Source organism: Lissotriton helveticus, chromosome 12 (assembly GCF_964261635.1).
Source record: "Lissotriton helveticus chromosome 12, aLisHel1.1, whole genome shotgun sequence".
NCBI lineage: Eukaryota > Metazoa > Chordata > Amphibia > Caudata > Salamandridae > Lissotriton > Lissotriton helveticus.
This window is the reverse complement of record NC_136073.1, coordinates 594,358,668-594,384,428: the sequence shown is the minus strand read 5'-3', so window position 1 is coordinate 594,384,428 and position 25,761 is coordinate 594,358,668. Positions and strand designations below refer to the sequence as shown.

Sequence of the window (25,761 nt, the reverse complement as noted above, 5' to 3'; positions counted from 1 at the left end):
CCTTTGTTAATTCTCCTTTCTTTCAAATGGTTTAACTCAAGGCAAATTTGAGATATTCCATTGTTTTAATTAATTTTTATAATAATGTGTTTAATACTAAGAGTTGGGAGGTGGTAAGGTCACTTGAGAAAAAATTAGATACATTTATAAAAGATATTGTTGGAGATTGGACCCTTATTTGGGTAGGTGATTTTAATATTTATCTCTGTGAACATTAACTAACCAATATCTGCGAGCATATATATCCTAATAGCAATGACTTGAGACACTTTATCCATAATGATTATGGGGACAGTTTAAATATGATGTTATATAAATACAATATGGAACTAATGAACCAGAATGGGGGAACCCCGCTACCAACTTTCTGCAGGAATAGAGGCTTCTCAAACAGTGATCATTCTTATGTCTTGCAACAGTGAGGCTCTATTTAGTACATTAACCGTCGGTACAGTTTACCATATTGATCATTTTCCACTTAATCTTACAATGGATTTTCAAACTCAGCAACAAGAGGTGTATGAGATGTCCACCTCAGTTGCTATTGCAAAAAAGAATGGTATCAGCCTGAAATGGTCAGGAGTTAATGCCTCAGTCAGGGATGTGGAATTCCTATAGCCCGACTCCCAGGACATATTGTTTGGGGTCAAGGGCAACAAGTTTTAATGTGCATTTTGTCCTTGGGACAAGCATGCCCAACCCCCTGCAGCATTAACCCTTTGGCTGCCAGTTTGCAGTACCACATTAAGGATCAGGGAAGGGCACTGCCTGCAGTTAAGTTAATATTTGTGTGCATATGTTAATGCTGTTCAAACTTGTATTCATGGTTCAATAATTGAGAGCCTTTATTATTAGGCTGAGTGCTCTCAGTAAATGTAAGTTCTGACAGCACTACTGACAGTGGTTCCAGTATAAAAATGTGGACACGTGGTTTCAAAGTTTAGCAATATGAGGTTATGCATAATGCTCCCAGAAGCTCTCTGATTAGATGCAAATATTTGCAGAAGCTTGAAAGCAAGATTAATGATTCTTTGCTTTCACTATAAAATGTTCCTAAAAAAATGAAAGTAGAAAAACATTTCTTTTGCTAAACTACTGTAAAGTTTCAGGTACCTTTTTCTTTGCAGCATCATTTAGTAAAATTTGTTGATGCCTGCTATTATATATTAGAAAATAAGTGTAACCAGTTTCAATACGATATTGGGAAACATAAAAATTAACAATCATTGGCGAAGCCAGTAGGTCTGAAATGGTGGTCAGCTTTTTAGTTTTGGCAATGCGTGACTTGTTTTGGCATGGTTTTTGTAAAACCTTATTGATGTGAGAGCTGCCAGATCCTCCTCATTATAACAAACATTGGCAAAAGCAAAAATTGTTTTTGGTCTCAAAAAAGCACACACTGCCACATTAGTTACGGACATTGAACAAAACCACTTTGTGTGCCGATATGCTCCTTGTGAAAGAGCAGAATGCTGTCACTCACCCTGAAGCCAGCCGATAGATACACAGAGAGAATTTTAATAAACACAAAAGGTCATGCTTAACGCCTGACCAAATTAGGGGGCAAATTATTAAAGGAAGTCTCAAAATTGCACCCTTGGTATATGTCCTTGCATTAAGGGCAGCTGTATGGCTTTCGTGTAATTAACAAGAATTTACAGCAGTAGGGTAAGAAATAGTACTCCTAGAAAGTATTTGTGAACTAAATTTTAGCATGAGCAAATATGCATGTGTAGATTTGCTCATGCGAAAACCTGAGTGTTTGCAAGTTTATTTTCCCTCCAGCCACTTTATTCCCAACTCTGGAAGAAGGTTTACGTCTGCCATTGTCAGGAGTAAATTTCCAACATTTCTCAGCACAGTATTGGAAAAGATTAGAGAAGAGTTTTTGAAAACCCTTAAACCATGCAAAAGAGTAGTTTGCATAGATTCAAAAGGAAATTCCAACCCTGGAACTATTGTTTAGCACTACCTTCAGTCCCAGTTTGTAGATCTGCGGAAACGTAGCAACATAAAGGGATTGCTAGTATTCAAACACTACTATGGTATGAGCCCTGGCATAATCAGAGAGGCTATATAAGAGCTCATATATAATGAGATTGCTGCCATAATTTGTCGCCGCACAACATGGCACCAAAGGGACAAGTGGATTTTGTTACAGGACAAGTAGATTTATGAAGCAACCTGCCCCATGGACAAGTAGATATTTTAATAAATTCCACATCCCTGCTCAGTATTTCTGGAGAAGCTGGTAAAAAGTAATGTATACGATTTTAATGTATGCACTGAACCTGAACCAGATACATTTATTTCAGCCTTCAGTAGGATCACCACAGCCACAGCAAATTCCAGCAAGAAAGTGTGTTGTACAGGGTGGTTATATCAACATTGTATTCAGGCAAATCACAAATTAAGAAGGGCTTTGCAAAAAGTACCAAAAGACAGAGAGGAAGTAGGGTTACTAAGGGTAGAATACAAACATGCTATAGTTCAATGCAAAAATGAGCTGAGGGGACATATGTGGGCAAGCTTAGGACAGGCAGCATATACCAAAGATAGTAAGCTCTTCTGGAAAATCATACATTCACCTTTTTTATCAGATGGAGCTGATCAAAATGTCGAAGTTCTTGTTGCCCCACTTACTTCGGTGGAGCATTATGAAGGAATTTTCTCCTGTACGGATAATCAGGTAGTATCTCAGAGCAATATAAATAGCATGATCTCAACTCCTTTACAATCCATCTCTGTGGATCAGGTTATTGTAGCCATTGGGCAATCTACAGCCTTGAAAGCACGGGCCCTGACAGGGTCCCAGTTGACGTGTTCAAGCATCTAATAGAATTATGAGCACCAGTTTTTACAAATGTTGTTAATGCCGTGGGCAGAGGGTTTATTCCCGAAACCTGGACCAATTCCATTATTGTTCCTATTTTTAAAAATAGAGACAGGGGGGGCCCTAGGTGTTACCGCCCAATATCCTTCTTGGACTCCTCTGCTAAAATTTTAGGGAGGGTAATTTTGGATAGACTTGACAAATGGATAAGTGAGAATTGTATCTTAACTGATGCACAAAATGGCTTCAGGAAGGACATCGGGACTACGGAGCAATGTATAAATCTGCATCTTATTGTTAGAAAATATACATTAGCAAAGCAGGGATCTATCTATCTCCGCTTCGCTGATCTTTCTAGCGCCTTTGACTTGGTGTACCACACAACATTATGGACATCTTTGATTGATATGGGTGCTGCAATGGACATAGTGGTCCACCTATCAAAATTGTATTCATCAATGGCCTCACGTGTTATAATTGGGCTGGGGGGAGAATACACAACCAGGTTTAGCATTAAAAGAGGGATTAGACATGGATGTGTGATGTCCCCAACTCTGTTTTTCTTATATGTAAACAAGATCTAAAATGAGCTTCAAGCTTTAGATGCAGATGCACTTAGAATTAGATCTCATGTCACCCCGGTACTCGTATATGCTGACGATGCGGTGTTAAAGTCTAGAACCACAAACGGTCACCATAAACTGATCGATGGATTTGTTGCATTCATGGAGCGGAAAGACTTAAAACTGAATCTATTTAAGTCTTATACTATGGTATGTGGAAGTGGCAGGCCTAAAAAGAAAATACACACAGTCAGGGGTCATAAATTACTAGAAGACGATAAATTCTCCTATTTGGGTATTCTCTTTTCAAATTCTGGTTCATGGAACCCTTACTTGGAATTAGTGAAATTGAAGTTTGTAAAATCAATTGAGGCCTTGTTCAGGTTTGCAAGAAAAGTCGGAAACAAGCCTATCCGAGAAAGTCTTCAACTTTATAAGAGCAAATGCAATTTTCTAGAGCAATCATTACCAACTGTCTTACCCTTGAGCATTATTATAAAATACCCTAGTTGGCTCAGGTTGATAGGCTAAACCAGGAAATTGATGCAGATCTAAAAATTAAGAACCTTGCAAATATTTTTGGGAAATAATGAAATCAAAGCCATTAGTACAAATAAAAGAGTAGCCATGAAAATAATCAAGGAAAGACAAAAAGTCTCAGTAACGACATTCCTTGCTGGACCTATGCAACCTGGGCTGCAGGGATATCTTGTAAGGGTTTTGAATGTCCCAAACATTTTTTATCTTACAAGGCTCCGACTAGGCATCACACACCGTCTTGTAGGTATCCTGAAAAGAGATGTGTTGTCTAATCGACTTCCTAGGTGCCTGTGTGACGGAATCTCTGCCCAAATAACAATGCACTTTATCTTATTCTGTCAATTTTATTGCACTCTCAGGAAATGCTTACTGCGCTCAGTATTATAATCTAAGATTTTCTTTAGTTCATCAAGAAGCTTACAAGTTTTTATGTAGCCTTGAGTCTGATCTTATCTGTTCTGCTGTCTCCTTGTTTATTAGGGGTCCTATAGGAGAAAGGAAAACTCTTTCTCTGTACGATAAGTGGTATATGAATATGAATAATGTATCCGAAAACACCATTCTATCTTTTCAAAATTTGTATAATCTCTTTCATTACATGTTTTTTACTGCTGGATGTTATACATTTTAGTAGAAATTTATGGATGTATTTAATTGTGTTTGCTTCTATGATTGTCAAACTTGAAATAGAATATAGCTCTTTTGATTTCCAGTGTAATGATTTTTCTGATGGACATAGATCATGAAGGAATGCTATACCACTTGAGTTTATCACAAAATCTTGTTTGTGTCTGTACAAGTAACTAATGCACTTGAGGACTGTAACATTTGCATTCCAGACTGAGCTACAATGGTCTCTCCGAATAAGCAGCAAAAAGATAGTCAGATAAAGGTAGCCTGTAGCTAAAGCTAGAATATCACTCAATAGCCATAAACAAACATATGCATGGGAAAAGAATTCTAAATGGTGAAAACTGACTAAAATAAATTACTTAAACATAGGCCTGGTGGACCGTAAATAGAGGGCACATATTATAGCAAATTATATGGTAATAGTTTGGCACTTGTGTCTGTAGTATTTGATTTTTACAGCGAGGTAGCCCAAAAGGTATATAAATAAGATTTGCAAAAAATTATGCTGTTTTTAAACGACAATTTAACCCTACATGTACATGACACTACTTTGGGAATTATAAATTAGCTTCAAATGTATACATACGTTTTCCATTTTGACTGATTTTATAGGTGTTTATGGGGGAAATCATCAATTGTTTGTCTACATTAATTTTTACATATGGGAACACTAGAAAATATTTATTTTGAGTGGTTTTCAATGCTGTCATGACTCCAATCAAAAAGTTATAGTACCAGAATACGTTTGAAAAAATAATATCTGGAAAAAAGTGTTCACAAATATATTGCCCAATTAGAGTTAATAATAGACCATCTAAATCCTAGAGGGGTGAACAATATTTAGGAAATTATATTTATGTCAGATAATGCTTCTGCATACGATATTCTAACAAACAACCAGTCAGTGGATTCACAAACTGAAAAGACAGGTATGTTTAAAAAAGGATACAAGGTTTCCCAATTAAGCGTTAAACATCTACAGATGTATGTGTGGTTATACTAAAATACAAATGTTTTCATATGACTGAGCTTCATATAAGTGGTGCATTATATAAGGTTTCTTATAGCACTAAAACCGATCAGACAATCAAATAGGTGTGCTTATGTTAAAAAACATGTGGATGTATATTGTTTGCAGATTTATTTTTTACAAAACACAAACTAGATATAAGCACAGATAAAATGAACAAAAATAAACACAGAAATGTATAAGATTAGAAGCCCTAATAACCACCAATGGAACTACAGTTATTACACATTCAAATTAATCGAAAACGTTCTTCACATCCAACACAAACATTAATGATACCAAACTATCAAATAATCTCTTACTATCTACTGTAACTGAACTAGCTAACTCTGTTTTTCAGCCTCCAGTTTTACGCCAACCCAACTCACACTTCTGTCACAAATGCCTCATTCCAATACGAACTTGTTCATACTATACTTAATCATCTCACGGTCAATCCAATTCACCAATCCGAACCACACCATCAAACCAAAACCAACGATTCGGGTACATCTGCTTGGCTGGTACCAAAAGTATTCCATTCAAGACAGTTTGCAATGTCTATTCCAACAATCTCGAACCAACCACATAAGGTATTCCAACTGCATGGACCATGCACATCCATATATAGTATCACTGCTGACTGCCTTACATTCCAACCAAACTATCTACCAGTCACCCAAACCAAATCACACTCTATTGAAAATGCCATGCACCCAACCCAAAGTCACAGTATCACATACCTGCACCACAAGCAAGTCAACATAAACTGTCAGCCAAGTATCTTGAATCCAACGTAATACTTTCTAGCTAAAATCACCTTCCAGCTGAAGCAGAGTAGAGCTTTACTATGACAAAGTTGACATGGGAGAAGCTCTGTCCTAAGGTGATCAAACATCAACCAAAAACAAGGAATAACTCCGCTGCAGTGCTGAGAAAACCAACACTGAAGTCTTACATGACATGGAACAGTACTGAGAACAAAGATTAGTAAGGTGCCATGCTACAAAGAACAGGAATAAAACAGTATGTCAATCCTGATAAAATGTTTTGTACGAAAGTATAGGTAAGACAGAAACAGGATTTAGGTTTATCGTGCATCCTAAGAACACATTTTACATGTACTACTACTTGAATCTTGTACAGAGCTCACAGTTTTCTGAGCTTTTCTACTTTCACTGCGAAGCAATATTTGTCTACTGCACATACGTTCAACTAAACTGCCCGGTGAATTTAACACTCGGAAAAGGTTACTGTAATGGCAGCTCACAAACTAAAGTCCTGCTCAGCAGTTAAAGATTTTTTTTAAAGATCATCAGGGCATATCCAACCATCTCAAGTTTGTATGAGAGGTACTTCACATTCAGCCTTCGGCCAACTGGGAAAAGGACAGATAGGCTCCCTGAGGAACCATCAGAGGACAATGCATTCTGATCACTACAGACGAGCAAAGGATCAGGCGTCTGAGTCCATGAGTCAAATCAACAGTCTCCCTAGTCCTTAAATTTCTTGTTGAAATTATGGTTTTATTGTGCGATTTAAGGAATTTATGTAAGTCCTGCATACTATTTGTTTTGCATTTTTGTGCACATATTGGTATGAAAATTACAAATATAAAAGATGCCATACTTGCAAGTGCTTTATCATGCTTACCTGGAACACACTTTTTGTTCGGATGCGATCAGTCAGGAGATACAAGATCTGAGCATGGAGACTGCCTGTATTGTCAATGTCCCCAATCAGTGTTGGAAAAATCTTAATACACCAAAAGAGAGAGAGAGAGTTCAGACTGGTTCACAGATAAGCAATCAGTGAAAAAGCAAATAATGCACAGACAAGCATTTGCAGGGAGGAGTACACACGCACCAACATAGATATAAGAAGACCTATACAGAAAACAACTTAACAGAGGTTCCCAAGCACATAAAGTAACATATATAAAGGCACCCATGCACATACACCCACTAAGATAACTATGTACCTAGACAAATAGATGGATTAAATAATTGTGGTGCTTATGATGTTGACAATTTGGCTTGATTACATTTTGCTGCTTTCTAGCTATTTAATGTGTCGCTTATTTTGACATTTTGCTCGATTTGATGTGCACCAACATGTATGAGGTTTAAGTAATCCATTTTCTACACTTGTCTGAAAACTGTGTGATGAATAATCAACAACGTTTAAGATTTCAAATGTGCATCATGTTGTACAATACAAATGTGCATCATGTTGTACAATACAAATATTCAATGTGAAGGGAGGCAGTAAACATCTGGTGTGAAAAAATAATGATGCGGTGGTCTAAAAGCCAGATCAGTCTTGGATGCACCATGCTCTGTAATCAACATGGATAACTAGAGTACACACCTGTCCAACAATAAGGAGCCTGTCGACCATGCCCATGTTGATTTGATTTTATAGTTTGTATAGCACTCGAATGCCCATGGGCGTCTTGGAGCTACTTCAAGCAATTCTTCACCTTTGTCACAGGAGAGGGAAGAGTACCCAGGCATGTTGGCCACCAGTTGGATGACCAAAATGAGGTGTTGTTACCCAGGAGGAGAACGTCTGTTTTCCCAGACTTAAGTTTTAATCAGTTAATCTTTATCCACTCATTGATCTGGGCAATGCAGATGTTAAAGCGTTCTCCTCTTTCTACAGAGTTACTGGATACCGAAACTATTAACTGGGTATTGTCAGCGTAAGATACAACTGAGAAACCACAAGATTTAATGAGCCTAGCCAGTGGGGTAACATATAGGTTGAAAAGGGTGGGGCCTTGCAGTGGCCCACAAGGCAGACTGAATTGTTCAGAGGAAAAGGGCCCCATCACTACGTGTTGTACCCTATCTGACAGGAAGGATTTAAGTAACTTGAAAGCAGTGCCCTTTATTCCTAGGAAGAGTCGTTCAGTTAGAATGTCATGGTTGACCGTGTTGAAGGCTGCCAATAGGATCAGGGCACCCCTCCCACCTTCGTCTAAGATTAATCATAGTTCTTCAGAGGCCACAACCAGAGTAGTCTCAGTGCTGAGTGCTACTCGAAATCCAAATTAGGTTGGATCCAAAGGTTTGTTGTCATTTATGGAGGATTTTAGTTCTATATTCAGTGCCCTTTCTAATACTTTTGGGGGAAATGGCAGTCTGGAAACAAGTCCATACAGATCTGTTTTTTTTATTAGAGCGAAAATGGAAACCATTTTCCAGTCACCTGGAAAGAGTCCTGTTATGACTTCATTAAGAATGCTGGTGAGTTGGTCGCTTCTCATTTGTGACACTAAATGAACAATCCGTGGAGGACGAGGATCTGATGGTGACCCTGATCTAGTTGATTTTATTTGTTTTTAAATCTCCTCTGTATTCAGCGGGGAGAAAATCTCCAATGTTTTAGATTAAAAGGGAGTTTCATTAGCTGTAAAAGCTGGCCGATTTAGATTATTAATTATAACGGTGTTAAAAACGTCTACTTTAACCTGGAAAAATTTGGCTAAAGAGTTTAAAAAAAAAGTCCTGACTGCAGTTGTTCTTATTGAATTCTGGTAACTGAGCTAAGCTTTTTACTATAGGAAAAAGCTCTTAATATGAATTCTAGACTGTGATATTTTTAAAGAGAAGTATTTGCTTTTTTCTTCCATGAATATTTTTTTATAGACTAATATAGATTGGGCATAATTCTTTTTATCTAGAGGATCATAGTTAGATCGCTACTGTGGTTCTTTTCTTTGACAAATCTGTTTTTGTAGCCAAACCTTTTCTGTGAACCACAGCTCTGAAGGGGTTTTATGCCGATTTGGATAAGCTTTTAAAGGTGCTAGTGGTTCTGCTGCTCTAATCAAGGAGGAACACGTGTGAGTTACTTGATTAACCTTCGAGTTGATAACGGGTTTTGTGTTGGAAAGAAATACTTGAAATTCGAGAGAATCCATTTTGTTCCAGGTGCGACTACTGGCAGCAGGGGAAAAATTGTTGTTTGATTGTGGGAGTGGAGTACTAACCTTAAACATAACCGCTTTGTGGTCTGACCAAAATACTGGAATGGCCTCTGTAACTTCCAGTAGAGAATTATTTGTAAAAATGCCATCGAGTGGGTGACCCGCTGCATGATTTGTTTTAACTCAAAATTAACCATTGTATTAATTAGAAAAGCAGTACCACAATCATAAACTTGAGATCAATAGGTCTTTAAATGTGAAGCATTTGCTGAGTTCGAGCTGAAAAGAAAGCGTTTCGCGTTCCATGGCTCCGCCTGCTAGAGAGCCTAAAACTGGCATGTTGTCTCTTTAAACAATCACCAGCTCCCCCCGCCAGCTCAATCACCAGCTCCCCCCGCCTTTCTAACCTATCGGCTCTGAGAATGGCATAGCCGGCTGAAAGTGCTTCGAACAGCTCCAGTCCGGATGATGGATCCACCCAAGTCTCAGCAACGAAAATAATATCCAGATTATACGAGCCTACTAGCTCCACAAACTCAAGTTTATGCTTCACCAATGAGCGCATGTTGATAATCGCACAGCTAAAGGAGTCATAGGGGCTTGATTGCGAAGGTCAAAGGATTATACAATGGTGCAGTTACTATTCTCACCTACTGTATTGCAGGCCATGAGTTCCTCTCTTGAATATTTCTGTATGGGTAACAATCCTGATGAGAAAAGGGCACGGGTTGTGGCGCTAGGCGTGTTCCGGACGAGCGCAGTCGGCTTGCCTTAGGCACGCCTTTAGCGGGCCTTTGGCGCTTCCGCTGTGCGCATCCATGTGATGGAAATCGCCCGCTGAGTGAGGGGTCTTGGCCCAACAGGGCATGGCTGAGCTCCGAGGAACGAGATCGAGAAAATAGGTGTGTGAAACAAAATAGTCAAACCGGTGTCCAACAACCCCATAACCCTTTAGCAGGCTCCCTACTGAAGGATCATTCTGGCAAATTAAAATGGGCTAAAAAAACAAATGAAAAAACGAATGCATAAAATCATTAAAATAGGGTACAAACCATCTACAAGATGGTGCCCAAACCTAGAAGGAGCAAGGCAACTCCAAAAAATGGCACAAATGTGCCTACAAGGAACGAAAATATGAGCTGTATCCGTCAAAGATTCATAGAGTATTAAGCTTTGCTATGAAAGCGGTGCGGACGTGCTAGCATCTGATTTAAATAGCCCGCTGAGAGTGGGGGCGTGACTGTGCTCCGAGGAGGTGGGTGATACAAAAAAGTCAAACTGGAGTCCAGCAACCCCATAATAACCCATTAGCAGGCTTCGCTGCTGAAGGATCATTCTGGCAAATTAAAATGAGCTCAAACAGCTGCGAGAAAGCAGCGCATAAAATCAATGAAAAAGGTTATAACCCCTCTACAAGATGGCGCCCAAACATACCAGGAGCCAGGCAACTCCAAAAATGGCAACATGTGCCTACAAGGAACTAAATTTGGGCTGCATCCATCAAAGAGCCATAGAGCATTAAGCTGTGCTATGAAAGTCACAAGGACACAAGAAGCCTCAATACACCCGCTCCACATATCACATTCCTTTTCCCCCTAAATACCGATATCAAGCATTTAATTGTCAATTTAAAAAAGACTCTCTTTGTCTTGAATACAGAATGGATTTACCATCCCGTTTATAGGAAAAATGCGGAATATGTATCTCATCATTTAGAAGGATCACCCTGCAACTTGAGGAATCAGTGGGATGTTTACATCTATAATCACAGTTAGATTCCTCACTTGGTGTGATGGGTTATGGGGTTAGCCTAGCTCTTTTGAGTAAATGGAATATCATCATTTGCTATAGGTTTATTACTCATGTTTGTATGTGTTTAGCTTAAAGTGATTGGTTAGCATTCAGTGGTCAACAGACAGCAAGCAATGGTGAATTGCACAGGTGTTAGGAGCAGATGACCTTAGGTTTTAGTACAATTTATGTGTCATATTAAAACGAAGACATACAGACTTCCTATAGTGTGCTTTAATAAACGAAAAGTACATTCACCAGAATCCAGAATAAATGTAATACATTTTACTACGCGATAATAGGTATAAATACAGAAAAGTAATTAGCTGTTGCAAATAAAACACAGTCATTCATCTTTCTTATCAGTAGTGGAGTGACCCATCCTCAAACAAGTGATTTCAGATAACTATTATTCTACATGCTACTAAAACTTAGGGTAACCAGTTCTCACAAGCGGATAGTATGTCAATCAGCATCAGCCCCTAAGTAAACAGCAGATTATTTTTCTGTGTCAAACATTTTTCATTGGTATCTGCACCAACAGAATAGGCCAATGTTTTCAATACCAAGGAAAACTTCAAAGTCACCGTGGGTACTTCTAACAACGTATTGCTATAAGTGCCATACCTCTGCTGAGCTCAGCTGTTGGTCTCCTACGTACGAAGCCTTCATGTGATAGTTTGAATGACTAATAGTACTCATATGGATTGTGTGGCTCACCTGTAGAGACACAAGGAAAACAGCATCTTTACATACATGCATTATTAATTAACAAATTAATGAATTATTGAACAGAATTATTAATGTGCTTGATCACCCAGGGCATCATGATGCTGATATTGAGAAGCTGGGTTTGCACCGCAGGTAGAAAAGTAAGACTCTGAGCTGACTGCTAGATTAGGAGAATCTGGGTACATTATATGGTATGGCTGCTCAGCCTTCTCATGGAATACTCTCACAAAAAGTATCATGGGGACAGTCAGGAGTTTACACAACCTTAAGCTCAACTCTGGGTAGCTATGGATTCGAGTAGCAAGGCTTGAACAAAGGAACAGTACCAAAAAAAGAAATAAGGAAGCCAGGCAACACAAAAGAAATATGACACCAATTCATAAAAATCAATAAATATTTTTATTAATTTTTAGAGTCCAAGATGAGCAAAATCCACCAGAAGGCTCCAGAGATAAAGATTTTAAAAGTCTTAACATCTACATTTTTTAATCCAACTGCAAAGAAGCGCAGGCAAACGTAAAGTTTGAAAACTTTTGAAGTTTGTAAAAGTTAGTTTGGCTACTCCAGCCTGCATTGGGCAACTCAATTTGACAGGGAGAAGGTCTGGGGGCCAATGGGGTAGATCTGGACTGCTGCCTGGTCACCAGAGCATTTTGTAGTCCAGTTCCACAGTTTACAGCACAACCGCCATAGACATCAATGGAGTGGTCCTGATGCTGTGAAGCTGTAGATGCGCAGGGATGCTCCGGGTACTGTGCGGTCGATAGGGGTGCCTTTGCGGTTATTCCTCGGTTCAATGGTCAGGTGGGACGACTTTGGCCACAGAGCTCGGGTCCTTCAAAGTCCCAGCGAAATCCAGTTGTGGGGGAAGGTGTCCCTCTTGGGTGCCAAGTCTGGAATCTCAGTTCTGGCTGACTCAGGTGCAGCTTTGGACATCATGGATCGCTCTCTTGGGGTGCCCAACGGCAGCTAGCAGCAAATCTTCTGACACGGATAGCAACTTGAAGGTGTGGGATTCTTCAGCTGTGCTGACACCGGAGCAGGTTACACATGGTCAGTCCTCTGTTACTTTGAGTCACTTCTCTGATCTGAAACAGGGACACAACTTTTCCCCAACCCAGGAGCAACAGGCACAGTCCTCTCTTCGCTAGTCCAAAGTGCAACAGGTGCAGTCCTGCAGATGGTGCAGTCTCTCTTTGTGCAGTCAAAAGGGCAGCAGGACAGTCCTTCTTCGGTCCTTGTTCCCTTTCCGTCATGATCTGAGATGGAGGGGTCAGGTGTGGCATAATCATCCCCAGAAATGGCCCTAGGGGGATGACGCAGTCACTGGCCAATGGTTTAACAGGTCATCTCCCTATTGGTGACGACTTTCTAGCTATTTGTGGCATCTCGTAATCCCAGAATGCACTTTTCAGTCCCCTCTTAAGATCTCGGGACCGTTCCTCAGATGTCAGAAGGTTGGTAGACCACCCTAGAGGTGTGGCTACCTGAGGGTGACGCACCCACAGGAAAACCGGTTTGGGCACTGGGATTTCTTCTCTGTCCCTGTCCTCAGTCTATCTTCCTCAACAAAGGGCAGACCCTCAAGCGTGTAAACACCATCTGACCACGAAAGGCCGCTTCGCCGTTGAAGCTCGCATTTTTTGCTAACACCCTGAGTGGCTTCCTGGGAAAGGGAGGTAACACCTTGCCCTGTATGTAGTAGGCTGCTATTGTTCCTAAGCCTGGGAGTCATTCACATGACTCCCCAGGCGGGCAGAATGCTGTCTGTTGGTCCATGCCCGTGTGAAGCTACTGGACCGCAAGTCATAGAGAGCCAGCGTTCTAAAAGTTGTTTTTCTTCATTGTGACATTAAATTTGTCGTGGGCATCAGGTGCGGTTTAACACGAGGAATTTTGGGAACACAGTGAAATCCCTGACACTTTGAACTCGAGTGTGCGTACTTATCACGGTACGAACGCCAACCAATAAAACCAGGTTTGAATACATGGCTAGCATGGAATCATGCACAATTGATTGAAAGTGATGTACGAAGTACCACATTGTTTATTATGGCTGGGTGAGCCTTCATTTTTTCGTGATTGAAAGAGATCCAAGTTGGCAAACCTACTACTACAGTAGAGAAGTCTCTTTTACGATTGGAATTTCGATTCAGGCACATTGGAATGCATTGTTCGGCATAACTTTGAGAAAAGCTTTGAGAAAGTCCAGGAGAACGAAACTCGTGTCGGCTGCCGTTCTTTGTATATAATGGAATAAAATACAAATGACTAGACACATCTACTGCTGAGGATTACTCACTGAAAGATTGTAAATGGAACTGGTGTAATGGAACTTCATTGATTGGAGCTGTTTTTCTTTTGTGTCACACACCTGTATGAGGATAAAAGTAACAGTGCTTGGGTGTGCTTCGGTGCATTTGTTGGGACCAGGTCCGGTTTATTGCCGCGATTAATTTGATACCTTACAGCACCCATCTAGGCTGTCCCATTCATAAGTTAGCCAGGCTGAGGGGGGGCAGCGAGTAACCCTGTGTTACTCAATGGGGCTACTAGCCTTTCCACAGCAAAACCACAATTTAGAAATGCTGATGGTAAGACATTTATAAAATACATATGCTACTTATTAATGTAGAGTTCCCTGCTCACGGGCAGCCATGCGCTTTACAAATCTTATTTCATTTCATTTAATTTCATTTCATAGGTCTTCTGTAGGGGAGACTTACGATTATTATAAAGTAAAGGGAAGTGGCAGCTTTGCCAATAGTTTAAATAGCAATGTTAAACTGGAAGTGTTGCCACTGCGCTTCCAGTACGAAGTGGCAGGCTGAAAGCTAATTTGTACATTGTCACACAAAGGGTGGCACAATCAGTGGTGCAGCATGGGCGGACCTAACCTGGGTACCATATATTAGGGACTTGTAAGTCAGTCCTTGCAAACTGGGAATAGCCAATTCAGCATATACTTTGTAATACAGTGGTTCCCAATCTGCGCACAGCAGCACCCCAGTGTGCCATCAGGGCTAGCCAGGGTCGCCCCACACCAAGCACTGGGCTTGGTAGTCACTGTAGTAAGCTTGGATATAGTTTGTTAAGTGCATTTTAAAACTGTACCGCTAGATGGCAATGTTACCTAAAGAACTGTGTTTTTTTCTGTTTATATGCACCTTCAACACCTTTTTCAAAGCTTGCATAGGCGAAATACTGTTAGGTGTGGCATTTGCAGTTAAAGTGCCCGCTTTCCCGTCCTGGGGCATCTTTGAGTTAATATTGGGCGGTAGGAACGTGGGCAAACTGATATGGCTGTGGAAAATGAAGTTAATATTTTTGTCAAGAGGGATGGAAGAGAAAAAGCCCACTTCGAAGGTAAAATGTTGCACCTTTGAGATGGCGGTACAGGTTGCATTGATACTGTGCTTTCCGTACTGCGAGGTAAAGAAAACGCCTTTTTTTTATTATTATTTTTATTGAGCAGATAAAACAGACAGATCATAAAAAAAATCATAAATGATCAACATAGTGGTACAAGATTTAAAACAAACATTTACAATGCAATGGTCTCGGCATTATTAAAGGTAGAGCTATTGGCATTGCTCATGATTTTTTTTTTTTAAATCATAAATAAATGGCATTGTCATTTACATTGCCAATAGCTTAATCGATTGCATATGCGAGACCTATTGCATTAGCACCCACACGCAGAGTAAGTAGTAGAGTGAGTAGTTGATAGTGAGTAGGAGAGAGTTATTAGTAAAGAGAGTATTAGAGAGCAAGTAGTAAAAAGTGAAAGAGTGAGTATTATATAGTGAGAGAGTGAGTAGTAAAGAGTCCTAGAGACACACACATTTACATGCACAGCCACACCTTTACATATAAATAGTGTATTTTTATTTTTAGTAGTAAAGAGTGAGTAGTATAGTGACTAATTATGAGTGAGTAATGTTGAGTAGTAGAGAGTGTAGCAGAGTGTGTAGTACAGTATTACAGTAAGTACTATACATTAGATGCTATTTAGTACAGTGAGTAGTAGCGAGTAGTTGATATTGAGTAGTACAGTGAGTCGAGAGTGTTATTGAGTCGTATAGTAAGTATTCGAGTGAGTATTGATAATATTTGATAGTGAGTATTATAGAGTGACTATTTGAGTGAGTATTTGTGAGTAGTAGAGAGCGTAGTAAAGGGTGTGTAGTAGAGTGTGTAATAGAGCGTTATAGTGAGCACTGTAGAGTATTTATTTGGGTACTAAAGTGAGTAGGGAGTATTAGAGAGTTGTTGAGTAAGTACTTTAGTAGTAGAGTGAGTAGTTGATATTGAGTAGTACTGTGAGTATACAGTATTAGATATTTTTCATGTAACAAGTACAGTGAGGAGTGAGAATATGAAAGAGTGAGTAGTAAAGAGAGAGTAGTAGTGTGAAGTAAGTTGTGTGTAGTAGACAGTTTTTTGTAGAGTATTAGAGTGAGTACCTTACAGCATTTGTTCTCATTAGTAAATCTATTAGGCAGTATTAGAGAGTTGTAGAGTAAGTAGTACAGTATTATAGTGAGTAGTAGAGAGTTATTAGTAGAGAGTATTTGAAAGCGAGTAGTCTAGAGTGTAATATTTATTATTAAGGAGTGTAGGAGTGAGTAGTAAAGAGTCTTAGAGTTACACACATTTACATGCACAGCCATACTCTTACATATACAAGTTGTGTTTTTTCTTTTAGTACTAAAGAGTGAGTAGTATATAGTGACTAATTATGAGTGAGTAATGTTCAGTAGTAGAGAGTGTAGCAGAGTGTGTAGTACAGTCTTATAGTAAGTACTATACATTAGATGCTATTTAGTAGAGTGCGTAGTAGCGAGTAGTTGATTTTGAGTATTACAGTGAGTAGAGAGTGTTATGGAGTTGTATAGTAAGTATTCGAGTTAGTAGCAATAATATTTGAGAGTGAGTAGTATTGAGTTAGTATTTGAGTGAGTATTGTGAATTGTAGAGAGACAGAGCCACACACACACACAGCCCCCCACACACACAGCCCCACACACACACAGCCCCACACACACACAGCCCCCCACACACACACACAGCCCCACACACACACACAGCCCCATACACGGAGAGAACCACACACACACAGAGAGCCACACACACACAGAGAGCCACACACACAGAGAGCCCCCCCCACACACAGCCCCACACACACACACAGCCCACCCACACACACAGACCCACACACACACAGCCCCACACACACACACACACAGCCTCACACATACACACACAGCCCCCCACACACACACACACAGCCCCACACACACAGCCCCACACACACACATAGCCCCACACACACACACAGCCCCACACACGGAGAGAACCAGACACACACACAGAGCCACACACACAGAGAGCCACACACACACACAGAGCCACACTCACACACACAGAGTGCCACACACACAAAGAGCCACGTGAGATAGAGTCAGAAAGTGCGGAGTGGTGGAAGAAAGAGTATGCAGAGGGAATCAAGACTAAACTAGACAGATAGGATGCTAAGAAAAAATTTGGGGCACTGCACTTACTTTTTCCACAAATTAAAGGCTGGTTTTTAACATTTACTAGTTGCTTTGTTACCCCACTAAAACACTTTGGTACTCTTATGGAACTCTGTGTATTGCAAGAAGTAAATAAAGTGCTTTCTCTTATACTTTTAAATATGGCAGGTTTTCACTCGTTCAGCTGCCGCACGGATGTGCTGCTGAACTCGTTCAAAAACACAGTTCACCTTTATAAATACTAGCAAGGAGCAGTATCCTGAAATAGATCCTCAACTAGACGGGCACCAATTTTAAACCATCAGGTAAATGCCCCGGAGCAGTATTAGCCAGTCTATTCTTTTTTGCTTAGTCTCTTCTGTTTCAGTCTGCCTATATCCCCCTGCCTCTCGCCCCACCACCACCACTCGAGTCTGCCCTTGTTTTTGCACACTCCCATCATGAAGGCTACTGCATTCTTCTAAACTTCAATTACTTAGAAATGGACTCATGAAATGACCTCTCCGCGACTTTGCCTGGTTTCTTAACACGTACCCACTGACTAACAGCTGTAATACTACATTTAGTATCATGCTTCTGGTCACACAGACTTATTCTCAAGCTGAGCAGACCCGATCCTCTCATACACTCCCTCCACAGGTCAATGCTGCACATTGCCTTCAAACAGCCAACCAGGATTCTATTTCGTTCCAGGATTTCTACTCCTCATTAACGCAAGGGGTGAAAGCCCTGCGGCTTCATTCTTAGATGCACATTAGCCCCACAGAGCCTGCTCCAGTTAGATTTCCTAACTGTGAGTTTCACACACAGCTAGTTGGATGATATTCTAGTGGACACGGTTAAAGCGTTCAACTGCACCGTTCGCATTGGGATTGTATAAGGAAGTGGTCTTGTGAATAATACCCAATCTGTCAAAATAACCCATGGCCTTCTTTTTACGTATGTGTTGTAATAAAGAGGGAGTGGCAGCGCGGCACATCTAGTCCTCCGCTATGGCGCCCACCTTCTACTGTCTGCCACCTCACCAGGTAACGAATGAGATACTGCAACATCAGCTGAGCTCCAGAACCAAGCAACACAACACTCGCTCTTAAAACCACGCCTGAATCCACTATCAACGCTACTAACTCCAGACCACATAGAGGAAGGCACAAATCCGCATGGCACAGAGATACAGATGCCCTGGGTAGATATCCCGACAGGATGGCACAGCAGAACAGGGGACGGGGTGCAACGACCCTGCCAGCCTTTCAGGAGGTTTTCCAATTTTCCAGCGAGCCTGGTCTCACACCTGTCCAGCTGCCCGAGGGAGAGGAATCCGTAAGCAAGGCGCAGACGGAAAAGAAACACACACAAACACCTTTTATTCACAAATTAAGAGGTGATCCTGGACAAAATCAAGAGCAAAGAAGAAAACGGGAAAGAAAGATACGAAATCCATTTCATTTCTGAATCATTGAAGGCGGTGTGTAATGAGCAAACAAGGGCTTGTGCAATAGCAGAACATGACTCTTCCAGAAATCTCAAACTTTCTTATGTTATGTTTTAAAAGCTCCTCCAGTTTTGCATTTTCACGCTTGCTCCTGCAAGTCTTGGTACATGATTGGGTTGCAAAACAGTATTTGGATGCAAAAAAGGCCACCTCAACAAATAATCAGCTGAGATGTAAAACCGCGGCTCGCGCCTCAGTTGATCACGTTTCCAACTTCCCTCGATTCAGCGCCTTAGAAAGGGCTAAGTCGGTGGGCAGCGCTAGACAAACATATCAAAGTTGTGGGTACTAAAAACGACAAAAAAAGCCACACGCACGCGCTATTCCTAGATTGTGCCTTCTTCGTGTGGTCGACGCTAGGTGCTTCACTGAGGAGGACAGACCGGAGAGGTGCAGTGCATAGGAGACTTCCAAAGGCAACCAATAGCAGGCCGCATAGCTCAAGACACTGCTACATCACAGGTTCTCTCTCCAGCAACGTAAAAGTTAGCTTCACCCCTATGTAAACGAGTACCACTATTTGCATGAAAACGTATGTCTTGTACATATGGCATAGCTCTGCTGCTGGAAGACCACGGTTGGGCACCAGTGCTTTAGATGAAACCCCCTCAATATTAAACTGACATAATATATTCTCGTATAGGCCCCATGATGACAATTCTCCGCCGTGAATGCTTAAGAGCGAGTCCAGCCAAACTTCAAACATCCACACAGTTCCCAGAAGGCGCATCCGGACTCCGAGCAGACACTGGGATTCGGTTCTAGGCCTCAGACTGGGCCCAGCCTCTGGAAAGGGGGGAGGAACGCGCTGCCAAGTGGAGGTTTCGCTGGACAGGAGTTGGCAGGTTCTCCGCGGCATGCGAGTCAAATCTGGCTATTGTTCCAGGAATGCAGCCACATTGTGTGGTGAGCCGCTGAAATGAGAAAATAACACTCTCTGCTATTCTGGGCCGAATCCTAAATCATTTCCAGGCTCCGCCGCTAGCACGTGGAATGCTGGGCCCGAAGCCACTGAGTTCCTGCAGTCTGTGTGGATGTTTGTTCAAAAACAGGTATCATCTCTGGACTGGCCTCTTGACTTAAGGCTGGTAGCCTACCTCGTGCGATGTGCGACACTTTCAGCAAGCTCTGGATTTCAATTCCATTTCCACCGCTCTTTGCATGCTGGGAATTGTAGGCAGGTACATACAACGTGGACACCAGAAAACTACAATCCCCAAGACAAAAGAAAAGTTGCTTACAAAGCCAGGACTGGTTGAAAGTGACTAGTGACCTAGAGCTACTCACCACCAGCACTGTAAAGCTGCTTTACTTGTTTACTGCCACTCGTGAATCAGCTGGGAGATACCAGCCCCAGATCTGGGGCGCTTCTTGGTTCCTGTTCATTTGTTTTTTCTTGCCCCTTGAAATCACTTCCCTCCTGTGATGCAAGGGAAACACGGGATACAGGTGCACATTATCCCAGAGAACCTGTGTGTTACTGAGCCAGCAGGGCCGGCCCTAAATCGGATTGACCGGGACAGCGTCCTGGGTGAAGGAAACATTGGCGTTTGTTGTGGAAGCTGGTGGGGGCCGTTGGGGTGTGACGGCAGGAGGTGTGAGGAAGATGGGAGGAGGGCAGGGGGTTGATGGGGAGCGAACAATTACGAGGAAATACCTTAAGGGCTGATTACAAAGTGTTTAAAGGCACCCAGTCGAGACCATTGGACGAGCTGCTGTTTGCATAACATTAGGTCAGGAGGCTTCCTGCTGCGCCCGACGAATATCTGCGCCCCGGGCCAGGGCCTAGCTCCCCATGCTCCAGGCCAGCCATGTGAGCCAGTACTCTCCTGCTAAAACTTTTAGTTGCATATTGAATACTGCTGAAAAGGGCTCTACTGTACAGGTGTGCAGGACTAAGTTCCTGCATTTTAAGCTGCACACCAGGCGAGGAAGAGGTGTGTACGTGGCGCCCCTCACCCGAGCCGGCACCCCAACAAGTCCAAGAGCAGTAACCTGCCGACGGCCTAATTAATTAAACGTACAAACATCTGCAGGGATTGTGCACAGCTACTGCGCGTCCTCCAGGTCATGTGTGACCTCCTGCAGCTGTGACCTCAGGCTGTGTATTCAGCAAAACTTTGCATATAAATGGAAAACTGCGAGCCCCGAGCCCTTGTCTGCAGGATGGATGCCAGATTCCAGTCCGGGACTTGCATTGAACAGATCAGTATATTCTCCGATGGATCCAATTATATCGATTGCCTTATCGCACCTGAGAACAATGACTACATGACCTGGAAGCCTGTCTGAGCATCTTATAGAACTTTGTATTCTGGTACTTGTAGTCCCCCCCCCACCCTTGTAAACGTAGAAACTTAATAAATGTCCTTGCAAACCCCATCCCCTTCCTCACCTGCCCAGCTCCCGGCCCACCAGGGTGTAGTTGTTTGAGAAGGTGTCCGTCCGTATCCTGGTCTGAGTACTGGACACCATGGTGCTCCTGTTCATCATGGCAGCCAACAGCGGTGGTGACTTCTCCAGTCGGTAAGTGAATAAATAAAAATACAAAGCTCTGCTCCAGCTGAGGTCCGCCGTGCACGGGGCTTGCTTCTGCAGCCCGGGGAAGATCGCGCAACTCGTGCTGCAGAAAAAAGCACGGCAGTGGAATGCTTTAGTTGCTTCAGACGGGAGCGAGGGCTAGGACGGGATTCTGCTGGGGAATGAAGCAGAGAGAGACTGGTGAGTGGCATCTGCAACATCCAATAAGGATGCGACTCCTCAGGTTGGGCCACTTGCTGCCGCGTACACAAACTGTAGTCACATGGAAGGCTAAACTGCCTGACCTCGAAACAACTTGCACTGAAAAAGAAACTGAGAAAACTTAAAATAAGTTCTGTTTATGTGTTAGGAAGCTGTTTATCGACCGAGAAACGAAACTAGGAAGATGATAATATTAATCACTTGCACAGTAGTAACACAACGTGCGCCGGAGAAACGCAGCCTCATTTTCGCATTCGGCGGCGTGTTTTCTTTTTCTCCTCTTCCCATTGGCTGGAAGGTAAAATTCCAGCCAATGGGAAGAGGAGAGAACGAAAAAAAGAAAGAAGAGAAAAAACACGCCCCCGAATCTGGAAAAGACGGGGCTTAAAGGGAGTGACGCCCCTCTCCTCCAATGGCTGGCCAGCATTTACGAGGCCAGCCAATGGAGAAGAGGGGCGGGTTAATGCCCCGTACTAAGAAACATTAAATCTTCGGACCGAACTGCGCAAGCGCAGCCTACGGTCCTCGACCTAAAAACACTCCATAATAAGGATGCCTTATCCTACATCATACTATAAATAGCATGAATAGCATACATTCATAATATATAACCAGTGTCGTACAATTAAAAAAAAAAACATTTTATATCCCAATAATAAATAGGGACATAAAATATTGATGAAACCCTTAAAGCGATGATACCATCCTCTCTTTTTATAAAGTTACTTGAGTTATCTTCGTATTTGAAATAAATAAAGTTACTTGAGTGATCGAAGCATAATCCTCCCATGTAGCCCTAAATCTATGGAGTGCCCCTACCCTCTTTGTATACGCCCCTTCAAATTGATAGGTCTGGTCCAGCTTAGACAGTCACTGGGCAATTGTTGGTACCTTCAACGATCTCCAATTCTGCAACACCAGGGATATAGCTACCGCTATTGCTATAAAAGACAAAGTATTGCCGATATGTTGGCAGCTGTAGGCCTGCATGGGAAAACCCAAATAATGCAAGATATGTTGAAGGTAGAATGACCATAGGCATGCAGTGACTAATAAACCTAAAAACCAACACCTAAAAGTGCTGCAGTCTAGCACATGTAAAAAATATATGAACCCATCTCATCTCTATTACATCTAGAACATTGATTAGGAGTTAATGGGAACAGTTTGTGCAGTCTAGGGGAGTGTAATACGCCAGCCATCTAGACAAAAGAGATATTCTTTTGAAGTTCCGCAATGTCTCCAAACACACAGAAATTCCAGCTGACTTCGTGGCTTGGGAAGTTTTTTATTCGAACATCTTAGACATGCCCTGAGGCATAAGGGTATGTCTAAGATGATTGAATAAAAAACTTCTGAAACCACAAACTCAGCTTGGAATTTCTGTGTGCTTGGAGACATTGTGATTCTCATTTCTGCAATCTATCCTTCTGAGAAGGAATGGATGGCTCCTTCTCCTCCTGAAGCACCAGAAGATATATGGCCTTTGAATAACTATATACCTCTAACTGTTCTAAAAACCAATGTGTGTTGAACCTAGCCATTTCATTTCCTCTTTTTGTTTTTTATTCTTTTGAAGTCGGCTGCCCTCAAAGCCTTATTAACAAACTCACACACCGACTGCCACTATTTGGTACCAAAACTGCAATTTGTTTCCTGGGCAATTTTTGGGAGCATCTCCTCAATAAGATTATTGTTTATACCCAGGCATGGAACCCGATACCAGTTACAGTTACAGCTCAAACTGTTTTCAAAGAGTGCTTTTAGGATTATTTTTTTCGCCTCATCAATCATTGTATAGTTATTCTTAAGGAAGCCTATGATTTGTCTGAAGCTTAGCCACAAGCCTCTACTTTGGGGTTCACATTGCAGTACGAATCATTCCCATGTTATCAAAGGAGTATAGTTTTTTTTTAAGCCTTTCTTAAAACTTTATTTGTATCATTTTGCAAAAGTACATAAAGGTACATTTTCGTGTGGTCCATAATATACAACATCAGATATCAGAAATAGAGGCATGCAATGATAATAGTTTGTGCATGGCATTGCTAGGAATAACAATGTACAGTCTCAGGAGGACATTTCGAACAAGGGCAGAGCAAATCAGGTCAGATGTCACAGTGCTAGCTGAATATATATATACATTCTGTCAGGGAAAAAAGTTATTCCATAGCAGTATAGAGCATTGTATCAAGGGTCCCGAAACAGTCACTTTCCTTGACACCGATACAATATACCCCACAACTCTCCGTGAAGCACATCCACAATAACATAACATAGGCCAATAAGTACAAGCTATGACACTGCGGCCACCTCCTCCCTTTATCCATTATCTGGAGTATTACCATGTAGCGACCCCTCCGAATCCGATCCCGCAGTGCTCACAAGATAAGTTTTTAGTGGCTCCCAAATATCTCTAGGCCTACTTGCCAGTGGTTGTGTTTCAGCATAAATGGAAGTTTGCTCTTGACAATAGATGACATCATTGAGCCAGTCCTTAAACTTCGGGGCCCTCCCCCGTCCCCAGCGGCATCCCACTCGCCGTTTAGCTAATAGTAGGGTAATGTCTAGGAACTTTCTGCAGTGCTTGGGTGTTTGCATAGTATAACCTAACAGCATTAGCAATGGATCCCTTTCCAATGTGACCCCCACCATGGCCTCCAAAGCCTCGTGCACCTGCGACCAGTATCCCCACACAGCACAACACCCCCACGCCAGATGCAAAAATCCAGCCCCTGCCCCATTACATCGTTCGCATCTATCATTGTCAGATAATTGAAATCTATATTTCTTAGCCGGTGTATAATACAGTCTCTGCAAGAACCTATAATGAATAATCTTGAGTCTGCAGCTAGCTGATATATTGGCTGTGATCCCACAACAATAGCTCCACTGTGCATCAGTAGCCTCCCCGCCCAGATCTTCGCCCCATCGTAAACGAGCTGACCCCTCAAACCCCTGTCTCTGCGCCCTAATGCTACCATAAATACTAGATACCAAGTGCGTCCCGTTTGTGGAACCCAACATACAGTGCAGGAGAGATATGCTCTCTGGCTCCCGAGGAAAATCTGGTAAGATATCCCTCATTCCCTGGCACAGCCGAACATAATAAACAAGCATTTACAATGCAACGGTTTCGCCTTTGCAAAAGTTAGAGCTATTGGCATTGTAAATTACATAATTTTTATTTATGTGTTGATTTTGAAAACAGATAAATAAATGGTATTGTCATTTACAATGCCAATAGCTTAATCTCTCGCAAATGCCACACACACACACCCACAGAGAGCCCCCCACAGAGCCCCCCACACACACACACAGAGCCCCCCCACACACACACACACAGAGCCCCCCACACACACACCCACACAGAGCCCCCCCACACAGAACCCCCCCACACACCCACACAGAGCCCCCTCACACAACCACACAGAGCCCCCCCACACACTGCGAGCCCCCCCCACTCACTGCGAGCCCCCCCACACAGAGCCCCCCCACACACTGCGAGCCCCACACACTGGAGGCAGATGTCTTCTTGTCGCCTCGCAGATAATCCAAGCACAGATCATGCAGGGCCCCCCTCGCTTCCCAGGGATGGGAATGCAGCTTCTTGTCTCACAAGTAAGGCAATGCCTGGCTGGAACCCAGCAACCCATTCCTAACCAGCCGGAAGAGCACCGCCAGCTGATAAGCTCCGTGGGCTGAGGGAAGCCGTCATTGTCATGGGTCAAAGCACACTCGTCACCAGACAGGGTCACTGGTCTATGCAGGGGCGTAACAAAGGCCCCTGCAGGCAGTGGAGTGCAGGGGATCGCCCACGCAACTAGTGGCCCCCGTTCTGCCCACGAATTGTCATATATATAAGGCACAGGAGTTTCGGAGACCCCGCACCACATTCTGTGTGTGGGTGGTGGGGTTTTTGCGTTACACCACTGGTTCTGCAGCGTGCCTGCGG

At 42.3% G+C, this 25,761-nt stretch overlaps 1 protein-coding gene across 2 annotated transcripts in view; it reads right to left on the bottom strand.

Moving 5' to 3' along the window:
* TOMM40L (translocase of outer mitochondrial membrane 40 like) overlaps nt 1–25,761 on the bottom strand; it is a 586,774-nt gene that overhangs the window by 314,689 nt on the left and 246,324 nt on the right. For both annotated transcript variants that reach the window (XM_078669218.1, XM_078669219.1), the window contains exons 3-4: nt 11,931–12,023; nt 7,232–7,333 (exon numbers count right to left, since the gene is read on the bottom strand). In XM_078669218.1, coding sequence (XP_078525344.1) covers nt 7,232–7,333; nt 11,931–12,023 — 195 coding nt within the window. The remainder of the gene's footprint in view (nt 1–7,231; nt 7,334–11,930; nt 12,024–25,761) is intronic.